General features: G+C 43.4%; 1 protein-coding gene across 2 annotated transcripts; it reads right to left on the bottom strand.

The window, feature by feature from the left end:
- Positions 1–640: 640 nt before the first annotated feature.
- LOC121531846 (alanine--tRNA ligase, cytoplasmic) lies at positions 641–20,116 on the bottom strand. Of its 2 annotated transcripts, none has more exons than XM_041837343.2 (21): positions 20,012–20,116; positions 16,198–16,365; positions 15,688–15,876; positions 15,348–15,493; positions 14,615–14,806; positions 10,091–10,235; positions 9,846–9,991; positions 9,642–9,750; positions 9,237–9,387; positions 7,402–7,526; positions 6,776–6,920; positions 6,469–6,647; positions 6,083–6,196; positions 5,753–5,959; positions 5,253–5,437; positions 5,006–5,114; positions 4,409–4,522; positions 4,201–4,320; positions 3,900–3,986; positions 1,794–1,907; positions 641–1,653 (listed from the first exon to the last, which is right to left on the bottom strand). In XM_041837343.2, exons 2-21 carry the CDS (start codon positions 16,339–16,341, stop codon positions 1,474–1,476), a joined length of 2,901 nt encoding a protein of 966 aa, XP_041693277.1. In that variant the 5' UTR covers positions 16,342–16,365; positions 20,012–20,116; the 3' UTR covers positions 641–1,473. The 2 variants fall into 2 exon arrangements, with proteins under 2 accessions (XP_041693277.1, XP_041693278.1); XM_041837344.2 differs by having other exon boundaries at positions 16,198–16,342; positions 20,012–20,087.
- Between the last annotated feature and the right edge of the window lie 11 nt (positions 20,117–20,127).

Below are 20,127 nucleotides of genomic sequence, written 5' to 3'. Positions count from 1 at the left end.
TTTTGTTTTCACATAGTAAGGATACAGTATGTTCCCTAATATGTTGTTCCATTGCTGTGTTCCCTGTGGGGAATTGACTGTGTGAAAGGAGAGAACTCCCTTTCCACTCTGCAGTCCCTGATAGTATCCTTCCGTAATGGATAGTTTTGAATGCATTTGAGTTCATCGGGTCTGGCTTGAGTGGCTTCTAGCGCTAGCTAAATGGTCTCTTATGAAGCAGCCATGCTGTTGCAGTGTTTTGATGGTTTTATCTCCAGCTCTTCATTAGAGGTCTCTTGTGCACAACAGTATACACCGACAACAGACTGTACGTACCATCAGTGTTACTATCATTATTACCAATAGTATCCTCATTAGTATTATGACTATCATTGGTTGTCAGTACTCCATATTTACTACTTAAAACCTCAGTGTGTGTGATGGACTGTTTTTAATCATATGCTATTGTAAAAATAAAAGCAACATGAAAAAAGGGTGGCTTTCTGGGTATTTTCTACAGTGGGGCAGTAAAAGAGCACTTGCAACACGTCAGCCCGTACTAATGCTGGACATCGTTACCTGGAATCAGACAAATAGATAATCTTACCATCGCCCATAAACTACAGGAGACGAGAGATCTAAATACTAGTAGAAGTAGAAATCAAGTGTTATCAGTATTTTTATTCCACAACATGGAATGCATCAGACATGGACATCACAATGCATTCATAAGTGCCAATAAAATGCATTTCACCGAACTGACAATGTCATGTCATTCATTTATTTAATTCATTATTAATTGACTACATTAATATTGAGATGTCAGACAATTAGACTGTTACACAGCTGGTGGCGCTGACTGGTGCCAAGGTTACTGTTGTGAATGTACATTACAACTGCCAGGAAACCCAGTCTGCAGAGACCACATCGCTCCACAGTCATGGAGGGGAAGTGAGACACAAACGCAATGACATGGAGAGGCCAATGAAATAGAGAGAAACAAGCAATGAACTGAAGCAGTTTACCGTTGAGTATTTCCATCATTAGTTAAAAGGTGGAGGAAGATAGGATGATGGAGGACTAATACTATCTACTACAGGACAGATCAGATAGGTGTATGAGGATGCTACCCCCCACATCCTATCAATCATTCGATCACCTAATCAGAGTGACCTCCTTCGACCACACAGATCTTGCAGAGAGCCATCAAATTGTGCATGGATGAAAACCATGGTATCCTCCATAAATTGCAGATGCATCTCCCTTTCAGAGAAAGAGGGCTATTGTATCTGCTTCCTTTCTAACCTTTGGATGGGTGAATGTTCCTATGGGTGAATGTTCCTATGGGTGAATGTTCCTATACAATTTTCTGGAACGTCCAGTTCAGAGACACAGAGAACAGAGCTGGAACATTCCAGTGGGGATGGTGGGGTTGGATCCAGGGGTCTTTCCCCATAATCCTTCACCACACCCCAGCCTCCTCGTCGTCCTCTATTAATTTTCACCCAGTTTAAGTTGGGCAAACTGGTTGGCCATCTGCAGTGCCTCCTCTATGCAGTGTGTGTTCCTGCCAGTGGCCTGGGCAGACATATCCTTGCCACCACCCTTGCCATCCATCAGAGGGCAGAGCTCCTGCACCCACTCACTGGCCTTCAGGCCCCGGTTGGCAACATCCTGGTAGAGGAGAGAGTCAAAAGATAAGATACTATCCCAACAAAAAATGCAGGTTATTGCATTACGCACAAACAAGGAGCTAATCTGTGAATTATAGTGTGCATGAATGCAAACACACGTAGGTTGAGCGCATGGCTTACCTGGGGCACCTGGCATAAACAGATTATCTTTCCAGCATCGTTGTCTACTGTGAAGAGCATAGCAGCAGTCTGGGGGGAGTTGGTCTTCAGCAGTTTCAGAGACTCATTCAGAGCCTGTGACAGAGAAATACACAGTGACAGGGTTAGAAAATAGACTATATATTTCCGTCTAATTACACTTTTGATTCAAACTTAGGGATGACATTCTGTGCCGTGGTGTGTTGTAATTCTCCACAGTGGTAGGATTGGCTGTAGAGGAGAGAAAAGGATGATGTTGTTACTAGGGCTGTTGCGGTGACCGTATTACCATCACAACGGCGGTCATGAGTCATGAAGGCAGTCAAATTCCACCTGACCGTTTAGTCACAGTAATATGGCTTCTCCAAGCTCTGATGCTGCTGATGGTCATTAGTAGCCTACCAAACTTGCTAACTGCCTGGTACTCAGCACTCTATTGTCCCTCTAATCACTCTGACATCAATGCAAATGTGATAATAATTAATAATAATAATTGGTCATTTAGCAGACGCTCTTATCCAGAGCGACTTACAGGAGCAATTAGGGTTAAGTGCCTTGCTCAAGGGCACATCGACAGATTTTTCACCTAGTCGGCTCGGGGATTAGAACCAGCGACCTTTCGGTTACTGGCACAACGCTCTTAACCACTAAGCTACCTGCCGCCCCCTGATCATGAGAGCCCAAGAGCTCATGTTGCGCAACATTTCTATAGGCTATGCAATTGCGTGAGAAAACAGTGATGACCTCTATTAAAAAGAGGAGGATCCCTTCAGCTTTCTATAGGCTACGCCTACTATATTTATTTCTCAACTTTCCTAATATTATGCAAATATTAAGCTTATCTTTACAACAGGAGTACAGCCTACCTGGCTGGCATGAAAATGAACCACAGGAAAAGCATCCTCCATTCGCTATTTAAGTGCAGAGATGACGTGTGCGCCTTGCTGCGCTTATTATGTGAAGAAATAGCCTAATCGTTTATCAACATTTTAAGCTAAACGTTCTGATCTGTTGCGTCAGCCTCATTGCGTAAAAACTTTTTTTTTATGCTAGTGGTTGTACTAATTTGGGATCTATCGCATCCCACAACTGTCCCAGTCAATGTTTGGAATATTTATATCTCGCACAGAATAGGTCAACTTTTATAGTATGGGGGATAGTAGATTGACATAGGCTAGTGCTTTTGCTGTTCAATAGGCCCACTCATCTTGTTGGCTGACGAAAAGTACATGTGGAATTGGATAAGGACGCACGCAGTTGCGTCCCCGATATGTCTGTCTTCACTTGTAGCCTGTGAGAAAGACCCGATGACGTGATGGAGAACTGTGTGAGTGAGATGAGAGGTGCTTCGGAGTGGGCAGCATTTAGGGAGAAAGGCTGCAAAAGGCATGGATTTCTTTAGGGTGCATTATGGCCACAAAGGGGATGCCGCAGGGAAATTTGAGACATTATCAAGTGCTTCTCAAATTGTGAATGAGAGACTGCGCAAAAAACCTGCGCAAAAAATAAAGCTGAGCTCATGCCTTTCAAGCGACTTTTTTCCAATCATCATTAGAGTTGCTTCATGCATTCTTTGTTAATCGCACAACACAGAATAGCCGCATGTGCGCACTCCCTCAAATGTTTGGAGAAAATATTTATATTTTATTCAGCTTTGTTCAATTGTATTCTTCATACTATAAAATAATGGCACGGAATTCTAAGCAAATCTTGTCTATAAATGAATTAGTGTAGACCACAGCCATATGGCATAGCTAGATCAGGACCTAACATAAGGACAACTCAGAGTATGCTATTCTGTTCTTCTGAAATAGACTACATTTTCTTCATATCATGTTTCTTTAGACCTGTCTAAAATAAATAATGGATTTATTGTGAAGGTGTAGGCTATATTACATGGATCTATTAGACTTTTTTAAATGTAGATGTTCCAAAGGTCTGCATCAGTGGCTTGTAGGCTATGTGTGGAAGCCAGGAGATGCTAAACGTGTTTATGTTAACTAACGGTCAATTACTTTGAGACCGACAGTTATTTGCTTGATAATCACCGGCTGATAAAATTGTGACCGCCACAGCCCTAGTTGTTACCTTGGCAGAGGCTCCACTTTCCATCTCCATGACTACCAGCGGCTGGTTAGGGCTGCTGTCAATCATCTCCTTGGTCTTTTCAAGAACCTGGGGGAGGGGAAGCAGAGAAAATATAGCAATGAAAGACCAGCTGAACCAGAGAACATTAGGAAAGCACCATTCATATAGAATGACCTGCATACTCCCCAACTACATAGCCTACATAGTACATCAATTTCTATGACATGTAGTATCCCTTCACCCAGTAAAAAAAACCTCCACCAACCCCCCCAAAACCCCATGTCTGGCCCCTCTCTCTTACCCTTTTCTGGACGTCAGCCTTGCTGGCACGGTCCAGGTCATCCATGGTCTTCTTCAAGCCCTTCAGGGCCTCCCTCATCTTATCCTTCTGCCACTGGGAGATCGCTGCCATGCCCAGAAACTGCAACAACACAGAACAGAGACATAGTAAGTAAACACACAGACAGACACAGCTCATTAAGGGCTGGATGTTCTGCGACAGCTCTCACCTCTGTCATGTCAGCGATTTCCTTCTGCACGTCTTTATTGGGGGCGGTCTGAACCTTCACCTTCTCCCCCAGAGCAGACAGAGACTGTCTCAGAGCATCTACTTTCCTCTGGGCCTGAACAGAGCAGGGAGGGGATGGGATTCAAGTTAACGTTAGAGCACAAAATAGTTACCGTTGAGTAAATAGCGGTTACGAAAGAGTCTTACGTATACCGATCATCACCCACTAGTCACTTTAATAATGTTTACATATCTTGCATTACTCATCTCATATGTATATACTGTATTCTATAATATTCTACTGTATCTTAGTCCATGCCGCTCTGTCATTGCTCGTCCATATATGTATATATTCTTAATTCCATTCCTTACTCTGTATTGGGTATATGTTGTGAAATTGTTAGATATTACTTGTTAGATATTACTGCACTGTCGGAACTAGAAGCACAAGCATTGCTACACCTGCAATAACATCTGCTAAACACATGTATGTAACTAATACAATTTGATGTGAACATTTTACAAAAATACTGTAGTATAATGACAAACACAAATGTCAAGCATCCAGTAACGGTTGGGAACATTTCTGTCCTCTCACCTTCTGTGCCTCTGCTCCTGTCACTGCAACGATACGGCGGATTCCCTTGGCGATGGCCTCCTCTGACACAATGACAAAAGGTGCAGCATGGCCAGAGTTCCGCAAGTGCCTGAAGTTTCAGACAGAATGTACGGAATACAACCGAGCAACAATCTCACAGTAAATTCTCAAACAACATCTCTGTATTTCTGAATCATGAGTTGTAACTTTGCAAAGTAACTGCAACCAAGGTGAGCTGTGTACTCACGTTCCTCCGCAGAACTCAATGGAGGTGAGGGAGCCGGCAGCGCTGCTGGGGTCAGCCAGGAGGTCAGCCACGGGGATACCAATGGACACCACGCGCACCGGGTCAGGGTAGGTCTCATCAAACACAGCACGCAGACCCTGGATGGCTTTAGCTGCTGCCAGGGGGGTATCCATGGCATAGACATGCTGTAGAGAGACAGAGAAAGAGCTGATGTCGTGACTTGGTAATACACGCTTGAAAACAGTGCATTCTGTGAGGAGGAGAAAAGGATGACAGGAGCCTTGGGGTGACATACTGTATAAAAGAAAACAGGAGACGAGACAGAATGTTAAGGTACAATAAGGCAAGGAAACAGTCAAGGAATACTCAAATAAAACAATAGACAACAGGCCTGAGATCAATAACCTCATAAACCAAAGAGCTCAGTGTAAAAACAACACTTGATCAAACAGAAATGCACATACCCCTACTCACACTTTCAATGACCTATGACCTCTCACCTTTGCGTCGCGGATCATGGCGCAGGCAATCTCCTCTGTGCGTCGCACCTCTTCTGTGCTCAGAGCACCTTTGGCGGTGAAGTCAAAGCGCAGGCGGTCAGGAGCCACTAGGGAGCCACGCTGGTCAGCCTCTCCCAGGACCTCCCGCAGGGCAAAGTTCAGGATGTGGGTGGCAGTGTGGTTACTCATGATGGGCCTACGACGAGCCTGAGAGAGAGGGGGTGGAGGTTGGATAATAGACAGAGATGCAATCAATTTCTATAAATACCAAGTCAGTTAAGAAAATATCGACATTGAGTCATTAAAATGTACTTTTGAGTGATGCATTACCTCATCCACGTGCAGAATGACGTGATCTCCAACCTTCAGAGTGCCGTAAACCGTTCCTACATGCAGCACGTATCCACCCCGAACCTGAGTGTTCTTCACTGTGAACTCCATCCTCTGAGGAAGGGAGTAACATGTGGTAAGAAGGAGACAGAATAACATTACATTTACATTTTAGTCATTTAGCAGACGCTCTTATCCAGAGGGACTTACAGGAACAAGGGCACATCGGCAGATATTCCACCTAGTGGGCTCGGGGATTCAAACCAGCGACCTTCCAGTTACTGGCCCAACGCTCTCAACCGCTAGGCTACCTGCCGCCAACATTCATGTCTAATATGGCTTTTACAACTGAAAAAGAGTGGCCTGTCTTCCATGTAGGTCCTTACATCATCTACAGAGTCGTCCTCTCTCAGCATGTAGCCCTCGTCGAAGCTCTGTCCTCCCTGCTCAGCATAGAATGAAGTCTTGTCCAGCAGAACCCCACACTCCTGCCCTGTCGTCACCTCATCCACAAAGGCACGCTCCCTCCTCAGAGCCAGCACCGTGCCCACAGCCTGCTCAAACTCTGGGACAACCACAGAAATATACAGGGATTAAAACAGACACAAGCAAGAAAGTGATTTGAATAAATACCAAGCGAACAATCTTTGAGTTGGTTAATAAAACTGAGTTTATTTTATTTGGGTCTCTCACCATAGTTGCCGCTGTCGTCAGCACTGTAGCTGTACTTGAGTGTGTCGTCAGTAGCAGCGATGCCCTTGTTGCGTAAGTCCTCGATGGCATAAATGTCCAGCATGATGTGGTCCTCATCCCCAGAGCCCTTCCCCTGGGACTTAATCTGAGCGGGAGGGACATGGAGGAGACAGCCTTATCCCAATCTCTGTTCTATTTCCATTGCAAAAACCTGCAACTAACTTCACTCCAATGATGAATCAGTCATTCATTATGCGGAAACATCATACTCATTCTTTAGATAGAAAGCCAACTTGCATGTTTAGCACTGATATCATATGACATTATTGAAGTGATTTTGACCTTCACTCCAATGTGGAAAGGAGCTTTTCAGTATGAATTAACACTGCAAGTAATGGAGCTGTAATGTCTTGTAAATACTGATTTATCTAATAAGCAGAGCAAGGCACTACTCACTTAGTGCAATACTGACTGAGAAATGCTGACAGAGGAAAGCATTCATGTCTGTGTACATTCACAAAGCAGTACATTTCCAACCTCTACAGGCAAATTAAAAAATCCACATCAACTCCCATGCCAATCCAAGGCTCTATCTTTTCTACTGGTCTCCATTTCTACACTCTCACCTGGGCAGCCTTCTTCTCCTCCTCAAAAGCAGCAACGTCCACCATCATCCCCCTCTCCTCAGCGATTAGGGCAGTGAGATCCAGGGGGAAACCGTATGTGTCATACAGCAACCAGGCGGTGTCACCTACACAGGGAGAGAAAGAAGAGAAAAGGGGGTAAAAAACATTCTGTTTTGACAAGGTAAATGTTTCTAATTAATAATTAATACAGTGAGGGAAAAAAGTATTTGATCCCCTGCTGATTTTGTATGTTTGCCCACTGACAAAGAAATGATCAGTCTATAATTTCAATGGTAGGTTTATTTGAACAGTGAGAGACAGAATAACAACAAAAAAATCCAGAAAAACGCATGTCAAAAATGTTATAAATTGATTTGCATTTTAATGAGGGAAATAAGTATTTGACCCCTCTGCAAAACATGATTTAGTACTTGGTGGCAAAACCCTTGTTGGCAATCACAGAGGTCAGATGTTTCTTGTAGTTGGCCACCAGGTTTGCACACATCTCAGAGGGATTTTGTCCCACTCCTCTTTGCAGATCTTCTCCAAGTCATTAAGGTTTCGAGCCTGACGTTTGGCAACTCTAACCTTCAGCTCCCTCCACAGATTTTCTATGGGATTAAGGTCTGGAGACTGGTTAGGCCACTCCAGGACCTTAATGTGCTTCTTCTTGAGGCACTCCTTTGTTGCCTTGGCCGTGTGTTTTGGGTCATTGTCATGCTGGAATACCCATCCACGACCCATTTTCAATGCCCTGGCTGAGGGGAGGAGGTTCTCACCCAAGATTTGACGGTACATGGCCCCGTCCATTGTCCCTTTGATGTGGTGAAGTTGTCCTGTCACCTTAGCAGAAAAACACCCCGAAAGCATAATGTTTCCACCTCCATGTTTGACGGTGGGGATGGTGTTCTTGGGGTCATAGGCAGTATTCCTCCTCCTCCAAACACGGCGAGTTGAGTTGATGCCAAAGAGCTCGATTTTGGTCTCATCTGACCACAACACTTTCACTCGGTTCTCCTCTGAATCATTCAGATGTTCATTGGCAAACTTCAGACGGGCCTGTATATGTGCTTTCTTGAGCAGGGGGACCTTGCGGGCGCTGCAGGATATCAGTCCTTGACGGCGTAGTGTGTTACCAATTGTTTTCTTGGTGACTATGGTCCCAGCTGCCTTGAGGTCATTGACAAGATCCTCCCGTGTAGTTCTGGGCTGATTCCTCACCGTTCTCATGATCATTGCAACTCCACGAGGTGAGATCTTGCATGGAGCCCCAGGCCGAGGGAGATTGACAGTTATTTTGTGTTTCTTCCATTTGCGAATAATCGCACCAACTGTTGTCACCTTCTCACCAAGCTGCTTGGCAATGGTCTTGTAGCCCATTCCAGCCTTGTGTAGGTCTACAATCTTGTCCCTGACATCCTTGGAGAGCTCTTTGGTCTTGGTGGAGAGTTTGGAATCTGATTGATTGATTGCTTCTGTGGACAGGTGTCTTTTATACAGGTAACAAACTGAGATTAGGAGCACTCCCTTTAAGAGTGTGCTCCTAATCTCAGCTCGTTACCTGTATAAAAGACACCTGGGAGCCAGAAATCTTTCTGATTGAGAGGGGGTCAAATACGTATTTCCCTCATTAAAATGCAAATCAATTTATAACATTTTTTACATGCATTTTTCTGGATTTTTTTGTTTGTTGTTATTCTGTCTCTCACTGTTCAAATAAACCTACCATTAAAATTATAGACTGATCATTTCTTTGTCAGTGGGCAAACGTACAAAATCAGCAGGGGATCAAATACTTTTTTCCCTCACTGTATGCTAATGTAGCCCTTCAGTACCAGGGATGATCTTGATGTCTCCCAGACTCTGGATCTTCCTGTCCAGGATCTTTCGCCCCCTGCTGAGTGTCTTGAGGAACTGCTCCTCTTCCTCGTTGATGATGTCCTTTACCATGTCTGGGTCTTTCTTCAGCTCAGGGAAGGCATCACCCTGGAGAGGGAAAGGGGATACCTAGTCAGATGCACAACTGAATGCATTCAACCGAAATATATCTTCCACATTTAACCCAACCCCTCTGAATCAGGGTGGTGCAGGTTGCTGCTTTAATCGACGTCATCGGCGCCCTGGGAGCAGTTGTTGTTGGGAGTTAACTGCCTTGCTCAAGGGAAGAATGGAAAACAGGAAAGGACTAAGAGGGAGGGAGAGATAGTGAATAACATGAAGAGTAGGATGAGATTTCTTACCAGGGACTCTACCACCACATCAACTAGGGTAGCAAAGAAGCCTCTCTGAGCACCCAGCTTCTCGTGAGAGTACCTCACAGCACGACGCAGGATCCTCCTCAACACATATCTGAACACACAGAGGGAGAAGGTTAACATGTGCACATTAAGAGATTGATGTTCAGACAAACATAGACAGACAGCAGTACAGTTAAAAGGGCTCACCCTCTCCCTGTGTTGTCTGGCCTGCCCCCGTCAGAGAGGGCGATGGTGATGGTGCGGGCGTGGTCAGCCAGGACACGGTAGGCCATGTCAATGCCATCTACGTCCTCAGCACCAACCTTTCCTGTGTAGTCCCTGGCTCCTGTACCCTGTTCAGAACAACCACATTGGTACAGTCAGACATGTCATTCAGAGCACCCAGAACACACAGAGAATAATGGTAAATAGGGTTTGGTAGTGGTGCTTGCCTTCTGGATGGCCTGGAAGTAGGGGATGAAAAGGTCTGTGTCGTAGTTGGACATCTTATTCTGCAGCACAGAGACCAGACGCTCCAGACCCATGCCTGTATCAATACTCTTCTTAGGCAGGGGCTTCAGCTCTGTCTCAGACTCCCTGGTGGGGGTGGGGGGGAACAGGTTCAGTGAGATCATGTGTCTATGCACATCTGCATGTGCATTACACAGGACTTGAATTGAACACGAGTAAGGAATTTCATGTGGGAATATTCTTATTACACATGTGACTCGTTTCAGGAAACTAGGCGTATGTCGCGTGTCACTACTTCACAGGATAGACATTTGAAGGTAAAAACATTTTTTATCAAAATGCATTTTTTGGCAGAAATGCCTTCTGGAACATGTGAACTTTCATGTGCCTTAATCACAAACTTGTATGCCATCTGTAAATACGAATATAATTGTTAAATTACGAGCCTAGTTGGTTTAGCCACGAAAAAAGACAGGAACCTTCCCGCTAGCCATGATTGGCTGAGATAATGGATGGGCTGGACATGCCGAGAGATGAGTTCGGATTGGTCTGCCATGTAGCATGCTTCCGTCTATAACATGAGCTGCTCAGTATGTGTAGGTAATTTTTCATATCACGAAGAACTGCACAAGTATTGCTAAGGCGCTCCACTACTGGAGAACCGAGTTTTGAAATCAGTGGAATGCCCGGTGGAAGCAGAGTATGATAGCTAAGGAGATGGAGAAAATTCAGCCGTTTGATTGCAAATGCGGAGGGAGTCTAAAAGAGAAGAACACAGAAGGCTGTTGTATAAAACACCCGTCTCCGGATTACATCTTCAAACTAAGGGCAACCATGGCATCCGTGACCGAGAGGGAGAAGCGTTCATCCATGTATATGGGTAAGAGAATCTAGCTAGCTACATTTTTCAGATATTATACGTTTCTAATTTTGTCAGAAAGTTGTTTTCATTGCAAGTTAAAGCGTACTGTTAGCTAGCTAGCTAACATTAGCTGGCTGGCTCGCTAGCTAACATTACGTGTATGATCTGTGTAGTAATATTATTCGTATCTCAGAGTCATTTGCATTGCTAGTTATAGCCTAAAGTTAGCTTCAGCTACCTGTAGATTCATGCAGGTAGTAACGTTATGAGTTGGGATTATGGTTCATTGTTTAGCTAGCTACATGTCTAAACAAAAAGACTCCACTATGCAAGTAACCATTTCACTGTACCGTTTACACCTTCTGTATCCTGTGCATGTGACAAATAATCTTAGATTTGATTTGATATAGTGTGTGTTTACCAGAGATGGTAATGTGAAGAACAACATGACCTGCACCAAAGTCAAATTAGGATATAACGTTAGGCCAACGAGACAGTATCCAAGTTCTAAGATTCTCCGGTAGAATGCCCAGGTTTTCATCAAGGATCTCTCTGTACTTTGCTCCATTTATCTTTCCCCTCAATCCTGACTGGTCGCCCAGTCCCTGCCACTGAAAAACATTTCCACAGCATGATGCTGCCGCCACCATGCTTCACCGTAGGGATGTGCCAGGTTTCCTCCACATGTGACGCTTGGCATTCAGGTCATAAAGTTCAATCTTGGTTTCATCAGACCAGAGAATCGTGTTTCTCATGGTCTGAGAGTCCTTTAGGTGCCTTTTGGCAAACTCCAAGCTGGCTGTCATGTGCTTTTTACTGTGGAGTGGCTTCCGTCTGGCCACTTTACCATAAAGGCCTGATTGGTGGAGTGCTGCAGAGATGGTTGTCCTTCTGGTGGTGGTTCCAAACTTCTTCCATTTAAGAATGATGGAGGCCACTGTGTTCTTGGGGACCTTCAATGCTGCAGACATTTTTTGGTACCCTTCCCCAGATCTGTGCCTCGACACAATTCTGTCTCAGAGCTCTATGGACAATTCCTTCGACCTCATGGCTTGGTTGTTGCTCTGACATGCACTGTCAACTGTGGGACCTTATATAGACAGGTGTGTGACTTTCCAAATCATGTCCAATCAATTGAATTTACCACAGGTGGACTCCAATAAAGTTGTAGAAACATCTAAAGGATGATCAATGGAAACAGGATGTACCTGAGCTCAATTTCGAGTATCATAGCAGAGGGTCTGAATAATTATGTAAATAAGGTGCTTTTGATTTTTTATACGTTTGCAAAAAAATCTTAAAACCTATTTTCACTTTATCATTATGGGGTATTGTGTATAGATTTTTAATTTTTTTTATCCATTTTAGAATAACGCTGTTACGTAACAAAATGTGGAAAAAGTCAAGGGGTCTGAATACTTCCCAAATGCACTGTATACTAAATTCATTTTTAAACAGGTGGGTTTATTGGCGTTAAAATATACCAGTTATGCTATTTTGGACCACCAGGCTGCTGATGTCATGCAGCCTGTCGTTTTTGTGTTTATACTTTTTCACAACGACAAGTTTGATGTCGGACGACAATAGAATGTTCAGGATGTCACTGCGACAACTGTATACAGACATGTCGATAGACTTACTATAAACCAGCCTTTAGTCTTGAAATCTTTGTTTGTACACTACCGTACTCTCTGTTTAGCACATGGCCTCACAAGTGAATCCTTAAAGAGATGGGTGGGGCTTAAGAGGCTGGAATGATGCTAAATGGGTGTAGACAAAGAAGAGCTCTCCAGTAGGTGCACCAAAACATTCAAGGACCATTTTCTCAAAAGTGGGGTTACAAGTTTATCAACTTTCAAAGCAGAATTACTTTCCCATTGTTCCTCAACTGTAGTGTATGATATACCATTTTCTACCTCAGAGTCTCTACTTTTATTCAATGTTAAAAACACAATTTCAAATGTTGCTACATAAGACCGAATCGAGCCTGTCTGTCATATATTTTACAGCTTATTATACAGTGGGGAAAAAAAGTATTTAGTCAGCCACCAATTGTGCAAGTTCTCCCACTTAAAAAGATGAGAGAGGCCTGTAATTTTCATCATAGGTACACGTCAACTGTGACAGACAATTTGAGAAAGAAAAATCCAGAAAATCACATTGTAGGATTTTTAATGAATTTATTTGCAAATTATGGTGGAAAATAAGTATTTGGTCACCTACAAACAAGCAAGATTTCTGGCTCTCACAGACCTGTAACTTCTTCTTTAAGAGGCTCCTCTGTCCTCCACTCGTTACCTGTATTAATGGCACCTGTTTGAACTTGTTATCAGTATAAAAGACACCTGTCCACAACCTCAAACAGTCACACTCCAAACTCCACTATGGCCAAGACCAAAGAGCTGTCAAAGGACACCAGAAACAAAATTGTAGACCTGCACCAGGCTGGGAAGAATGAATCTGCAATAGGTAAGCAGCTTGGTTTGAAGAAAACAACTGTGAGAGCAATTATTAGGAAATGGAAGACATACAAGACCACTGATAATCTCCCTCGATCTGGGGCTCCACGCAAGATCTCACCCCGTGGGGTCAAAATGATCACAAGAACGGTGAGCAAAAATCCCAGAACCACACGGGGGGACCTAGTGAATGACCTGCAGAGAGCTGGGACCAAAGTAACAAAGCCTACCATCAGTAACACACTACTCCGCCAGGGACTCAAATCCTGCAGTGCAAGACGTGTCCCCCTGCTTAAGCCAGTACATGTCCAGGCCCGTCTGAAGTTTGCTAGAGTGCATTTGGATGATCCAGAAGAGGATTGGGAGAATGTCATATGGCCAGATGAAACCTAAATATAACTTTTTGGTAAAAACTCAACTCGTCGTGTTTGGAGGACAAAGAATGCTGAGTTGCATCCAAAGAACACCATACCTACTGTGAAGCATGGGGGTGGAAACATCATGCTTTGGGGCTGTTTTTCTGCAAAGGGACCAGGACGACTGATCCGTGTAAAGGAAAGAATGAATGGGGCAATGTATCGTGAGATTTTGAGTGAAAACCTCCTTCCATCAGCAAGGGCATTGAAGATGAAACGTGGCTGGGTCTTTCAGCATGACAATGATCCCAAACACACCGCCCGGGCAACGAAGGAGTGGCTTCGTAAGAAGCATTTCAAGGTCCTGGAGTGGCCTAGCCAGTCTCCAGATCTCAACCCCATAGAAAATCTTTGGAGGGAGTTGAAAGTCTGTGTTGCCCAGCGACAGCCCCAAAACATCACTGCTCTAGAGGAGATCTGCATGGAGGAATGGGCCAAAATACCAGCAACAGTGTGTGAAAACCTTGTGAAGACTTACAGAAAACATTTGACCTGTGTCATTGCCAACAAAGGGTATATAACAAAGTATTGAGAAACTTTTGTTATTGACCAAATACTTATTTTCCACCATAATTTGCAAATAAATTCATTAAAAATCCTACAATGTGATTTTCTGGATTTTTTTTCCTCATTTTGTCTGTCATAGTGTCTGTCATGACGTGTACCTATGATGAAAATTACAGGCCTCTCTCATCTTTTTAAGTGGGAGAACTTGCACAATTGGTGGCTGACTAAATACTTTTTTTTCCCCCACTGTAAATTAATTACCTGTTGTACTGGATGAACACCAGGTTCCAGATCTCCAGCACATTGGGGTCGTCCATATTGACCAGGTGGGCAGCATCTCTCCCCCCGATGCGGTCAAAGTGGATCTCACTGCAGGGCCCACAAGGACCTGTGTCCCCCATCTCCCAGAAGTTATCCTTCATGCTGCCAGGTATAATACGAGCCTCGTCCATCCTGTCACCCAGAGAGGAGACGCAGGTAAAACAGTGGTGTATTCATTAGTCAGATTCCATTGCAAAATGTTTTGTCTGTTTGCGACAAAAACAAGTTTCTATTGGACAAATTCATGTAAAGTCCCTACCCGTTTGCTCTGTTTGCTTCCATTTGGTTCCTAAAGTAAATACGAAATGGTTTCCGTTGCAAATGTTTTGCAAAAGACTAAACGTTTTGCAATGGAACCCGACTAATAAATACCCCCCAGGTGAGACTCAGAGGAGAGGGAGAGGTTACAGTAGGAGCAGGTAGGGAGGGAATACAGGCACACAGAGAGAACATGATTGTTCTCACAAGACTGTTTTTGTAACCAGCAGAGTGGCGTCTAGAGGTTTGAAAAGGGAACAGTACCCTGAGAGAATTATCACCCAACACATAGTGTTACTGACCACAATAACAAGAATAGAAAGAGTGCAGCCTATTTGTATCATTCAGGTAGATTTTGATATATAATAGCCCTATTAGTTCTGACAAGAATTTACTACTCCTGAAAATCACTCACCCAAGGTCCAGCCAAATCTGTTTACACTCCAGATCTGGATCCAACCCAGCTTCTTCATGACCCCCGAAGTAGGTGACATAAAGGCGCTCGATGGGAATCCCAAATTCCTTAGTCAGCAGCTCCAGGGCCATCGTACAAGCAAGGTGCTGCAGGGAGAGGAGTCAGCAGGAAAGGAAATAAGAGAGAGACAATCAATTAATCTTCCCAACACGCAAACACATCCACGGTTAAATGGTGTTAATCGCTGACACACCATCTTGAGAGACTTGTTAAAATGTTGCTGCGTCATTACAGATCAGATGACTACTACAGTATCTAACGTCCGGTCTCCATGGCTTACTTTAAAGTAGTCTCCGAAGGACCAGGAGCCAAGCATCTCAAAGAAGGTGTGGTGGTACACGTCCTTGCCCACATCATCCAGATCGTTGTGCTTGCCCCCAGCGCGGATGCACTTCTGTGTGTTAGCTGCACGCTTGAGTCTGGCCATGGGGTGGGACGGGTCAATGGTGTTCAGGAAGATAGGTTTGAACTGGAAGGGGAGTTTGGGTAAGTGGACAGAGAGAGAGGGTGGGTGAGAAAGATAGAGATAAATTGGGACAAGTATATTTCAAATAGTCTATTCTTTCCATGCAACTGAAAGAAGCTTCAAATATGGACAGAATGTGTGAGTTTAGGAGACATCTGTTTTAGGACAATACACTCCCAGAGGGTATAATTCCACTGTGCTAAGACACATCCACTGAGTTGAGAGGCTGTAATTAGCCAATAGAGCCACACTCTCTACAGACCTGCAGAAGAGAAATATTGGGGAAGGGATAGTTGGATGGGCAGCGATAGTATTGCTGCGTACCTGGTTCATGCCAGCGTTAGCGAAGAGCAGTGTGGGGTCATCCAAAGGTATGGTGGCGGACGAGTGGACATACTGGTGTTCATGGCGACGGAAGAAGTTGATGAACTTCTCACGGATCTGAGCAGCAGTCAACAAAGAGTCCATTCTGAAAGGGCTGCCGACGCAGGACTGATGATCAAACAGTTAGGAACAAACAAATTAAATACCAGTGAGGGAGAGGGTATGGGTAGGCAGGTGTGAATACTGAACGTAATAAGCTAAAGTTTCAATTAAATGATTCTGTGTCCTTGCTTCCACTGAAATAGCAAGCAAATGGAAAAATGGGTTTTGCTTCTTTTGTTTTAGCAAACTGAATATCAGTTTCAACCAAATTCATGCGAAAACAATGTTTACTTTACAGCACATCCCTGACTGGACCTATAAAACACTAAATGGAGATGCCTACCACATCATTGGATAGGCCTATGCAGCATGTTTATGAAAAGTTTGGCCTCATTGTTGGGAAAATAGCCCCAGGGTCTGTCTAGGCCTTAGACCCCTTATCTTCACCACTGTTGAAGCTTTATAGCAGGCCTGCCCGGAAGGCAGGAGAAGATCCCACATTAATACAATATTCCTCTTTGTATGAGGACCTTTGAAGCAATTTCCTGTACCTCCCCTGAGGTAGGATTATCATTTTGCTGTATACAGTAATCCTAATTTACACCAGCCAGTCAATCTTAAACTTTCAAAGATCACTTGATTACTTAGCTAGCCATTACTTTAATGTAAAACCAAGTCATGTGTGGACATATAGCATATGTCGCAGCCATAATTAAAAGGTAACAGAGGTCTTATTCCCTGAGGTGGAATCCTTGATGATCCAGGAAACCCCACAGCTGGTGCAGACAGCCCCCAGGGGAGACACATGGACGGTAAACAGCCCATGGCATGTCCCGGTCTAGCCCTTGATCATGACTCCCAGTTCCATTTCATTACTTACACATAAGACGCCTTCATCCAATTACTCTTCTGTATGGGGGAGTTCTGTTAAGAGCCCCAAAGCATAAGGACCTTTTCTTTCATAAAATACAACATTTTAACCTCTTAAGAATAGGACCCTTTTTTTCCAATTTTGCCTAAAATGACATACCCAAATCTAACTGCCTGTAGCTCAGGACCTGAAGCAAGGATATGCATATTATTGATACCATTTGAAAGGAAACACTTTGAAGTTTGTGGAAATGTGAACTTAATGTAGGATAGTCTAACACATTAGATCTGGTAAAAGATCATACAAACAAAAAAACATGCATTTTCTATTGTTTTTTTTGTTCCATCATCTTTGAAATGCAAGAGAAAGGCTGCAATATATTGTAGTTTAGGCGCAATTCATATTTTGGCCACTGAATGGCAGCAGTGTGTATGCAAAGTTTCAGATTGATCCAGTGAAGCATTGCAATACTGGACTATTTTGTATCAAGTCTGCCCAAATGTGCCAAATTGGTCAATTGATACATTTTCAAATACATAACTATAGAGAACATACAAAAATGATATGGTAATACAAAATACAAAATGCAAGTTTACACACTCCCAGGGATGTCATACATGATGGTGCATTAGCTTTTACACTAACTTTCACACATCTAGATGGCCGAGCGGGGTGGGTGTGGAGACAGAGACAGCAAGGGTTCAAACTGTAGAACCCAGTTCCTACATTTGAATATAAAAATTGATTTTATCAAACAAAACTATGCTACATTTTATCTCTGGGACCCTCAGGATGACAAATCAGAGCAAGATTACTGAATGTAAGTATATTACTTACCTTCAGAGGTAAATGTATCAAACCAGTTGCCATGACAAAAGTGTTTTGTTGTTGTGCACTCTCCTTAAACAATAGCTACTGTAAATTGGACAGTGCAGTTAGCTTAAATTCTTGTTAATCTTTCTGCCCATATAAAACATGTCTATGTCCTGGAAAGTTTGCTGTTACTTACAACAGCTATACTAATCACATTAGCACACGTTAGATCAACAGTCCCGTATAGGAACAGTCCTGTATACAGGTGAAGGTCCCAAAAAAAAAAGAGGTTACATTGATTCACACCTGGATAGGGTTAGGGTTCACACAAGGCCATACCTCCATGTTACAGTGCTTGTTTAGGGAAAACAGATGGAAGACAAGAGGCGACCACCTGTGCTAATTATCTATCTAGCATGCTCCTAACACCTGTGTGTGAAGCGGGGTGGACACTACATGACTTTCAAAATCCTAACATCGCTGAGCCTCTTACATTAAACGACTGTCTTTCCTGTAGTTTTTTGTTTGTTGCCAACATAGTGGTGCACACACTAAACGATGTGGCACAGACGGTGGTCACATACTACAAGATTCTTCACTTTCTCGCAAAATCAATGTTGTGATTCGATTTAAAGTAGTTACGAACTGTGGCTCAAAGCAGCCTCATAAACGTTCAGTCAGACATTCACGCTTGCTATACAGAGTTGAAATATCTAGCCAATATTTTGAATTGAATAACATTGCTTGTGAACTTCAGAGCTGTAACGATTTTATACTTTTGCTTTGGTTGAAGGCAAGTACAAACGCATACTAGTAGTAATCATCGCTCCTGCTCGAGTCTCTACACATTCTGGGTGATGCGAAACAAAGTAATCTCACTGACTTCTAGCTGATCACCGTTCTCAAAACGTGTCGTTGCACATCTCACACTACAAGAGCATTGCAGATTTTGTGCCGATAATCAAACCTGTTTTTAAATATCGGGGCGTCTGGGACTGCTCAAAGACGAGATCCCTAGCCCTCAGATTGCGTCTTTGACCTGCTCACATTAAAACGAGCGTCAGTGACGGCGGCGCGCCCGGAGTTCGCAACTAACGTACATTGGGATTTTGCCTCCGATCTCAAAAACTTGTCTGGGACAGCTAAATCGTGGTCAAAATCGTGTAGTGTACACCCGGCTTTAACTTGGGAAGTGTATAGCGGAAGTTTAGTTTCGTCAGATGGAGGCACCCAGAGCTGTTTGGACCTGTGCAAAACTGCTACAGTATGTTTATCTTTTTTATTTGAAGGATTATTTCTTGCTGATGAAAGATAAGGTACATATGTTTCGAAAGCCATATCACAAGCGATTATTATTGACGTTTCTAAACCTTAAAACATAGCGTCGGGATTGTAGTTCACACAAGCCAGTCGTGGGCAAAACTAATGGCTGAAAACTGTTGGGAGAAGGCAGAATGCAGCCTAGAGTTTGAGCTAGTCCCGGTCCTGACTACCGAATCACCGAGTTAACAACCGCCCGCACGGTCTTTTTTTTACAGCAAACTCATCCTGCAATTATAACCTGCCCTGACCGTAGTTATTTTTTCATCCATACATCCTTGTGTTAAAATGAGCCACTTAGTTACATTGAGCCCTTCCACGTCTGTGCAAATTCGTTGACTAGCAATGCATTCGTTCTTGGTTGGGTAGCTAGCTAATTCCCTAGATAGGTAACTAGCTAACGTTGGATAACTAAATAAAGTTAGCTCGCTGGATCTGGTTAGCTAATGGAGATAACTTTAAACCCAGCTAGTTAATACCATAGTAAGGCATAATCTAACGGTGTATGAATAATTATGCCATTCTCATTTCTCAAGTCATTCAATGAAATCTGCTCGAGCAGCTAGCTCATTCATTACATTTGTAACGTCAGCGACATTCGAACAAATTAAGTAGCTATATTAGACATAAATCCGCTGTTTTAATCATTTTGATAATGACAGGCACCAGTAACTGTACTCCAATCAATGAAACATTTTCGATACTCACAGAAGTTTATCTTTATTATGTTTCTGTCACTGCTCGCACTGACTCCCCACGCTGACACAATGAAAGTGAAACGCAGTGTACCCGCCTATACACAGACACTATTGGTTTGACAGAAC

The sequence above is a fragment of the Coregonus clupeaformis genome, chromosome 19 (assembly GCF_020615455.1).
Source record: "Coregonus clupeaformis isolate EN_2021a chromosome 19, ASM2061545v1, whole genome shotgun sequence".
NCBI lineage: Eukaryota > Metazoa > Chordata > Actinopteri > Salmoniformes > Salmonidae > Coregonus > Coregonus clupeaformis.
The sequence above is the reverse complement of the archived record's forward strand: the minus strand, read 5'-3'. Positions and strand labels throughout refer to the sequence as shown.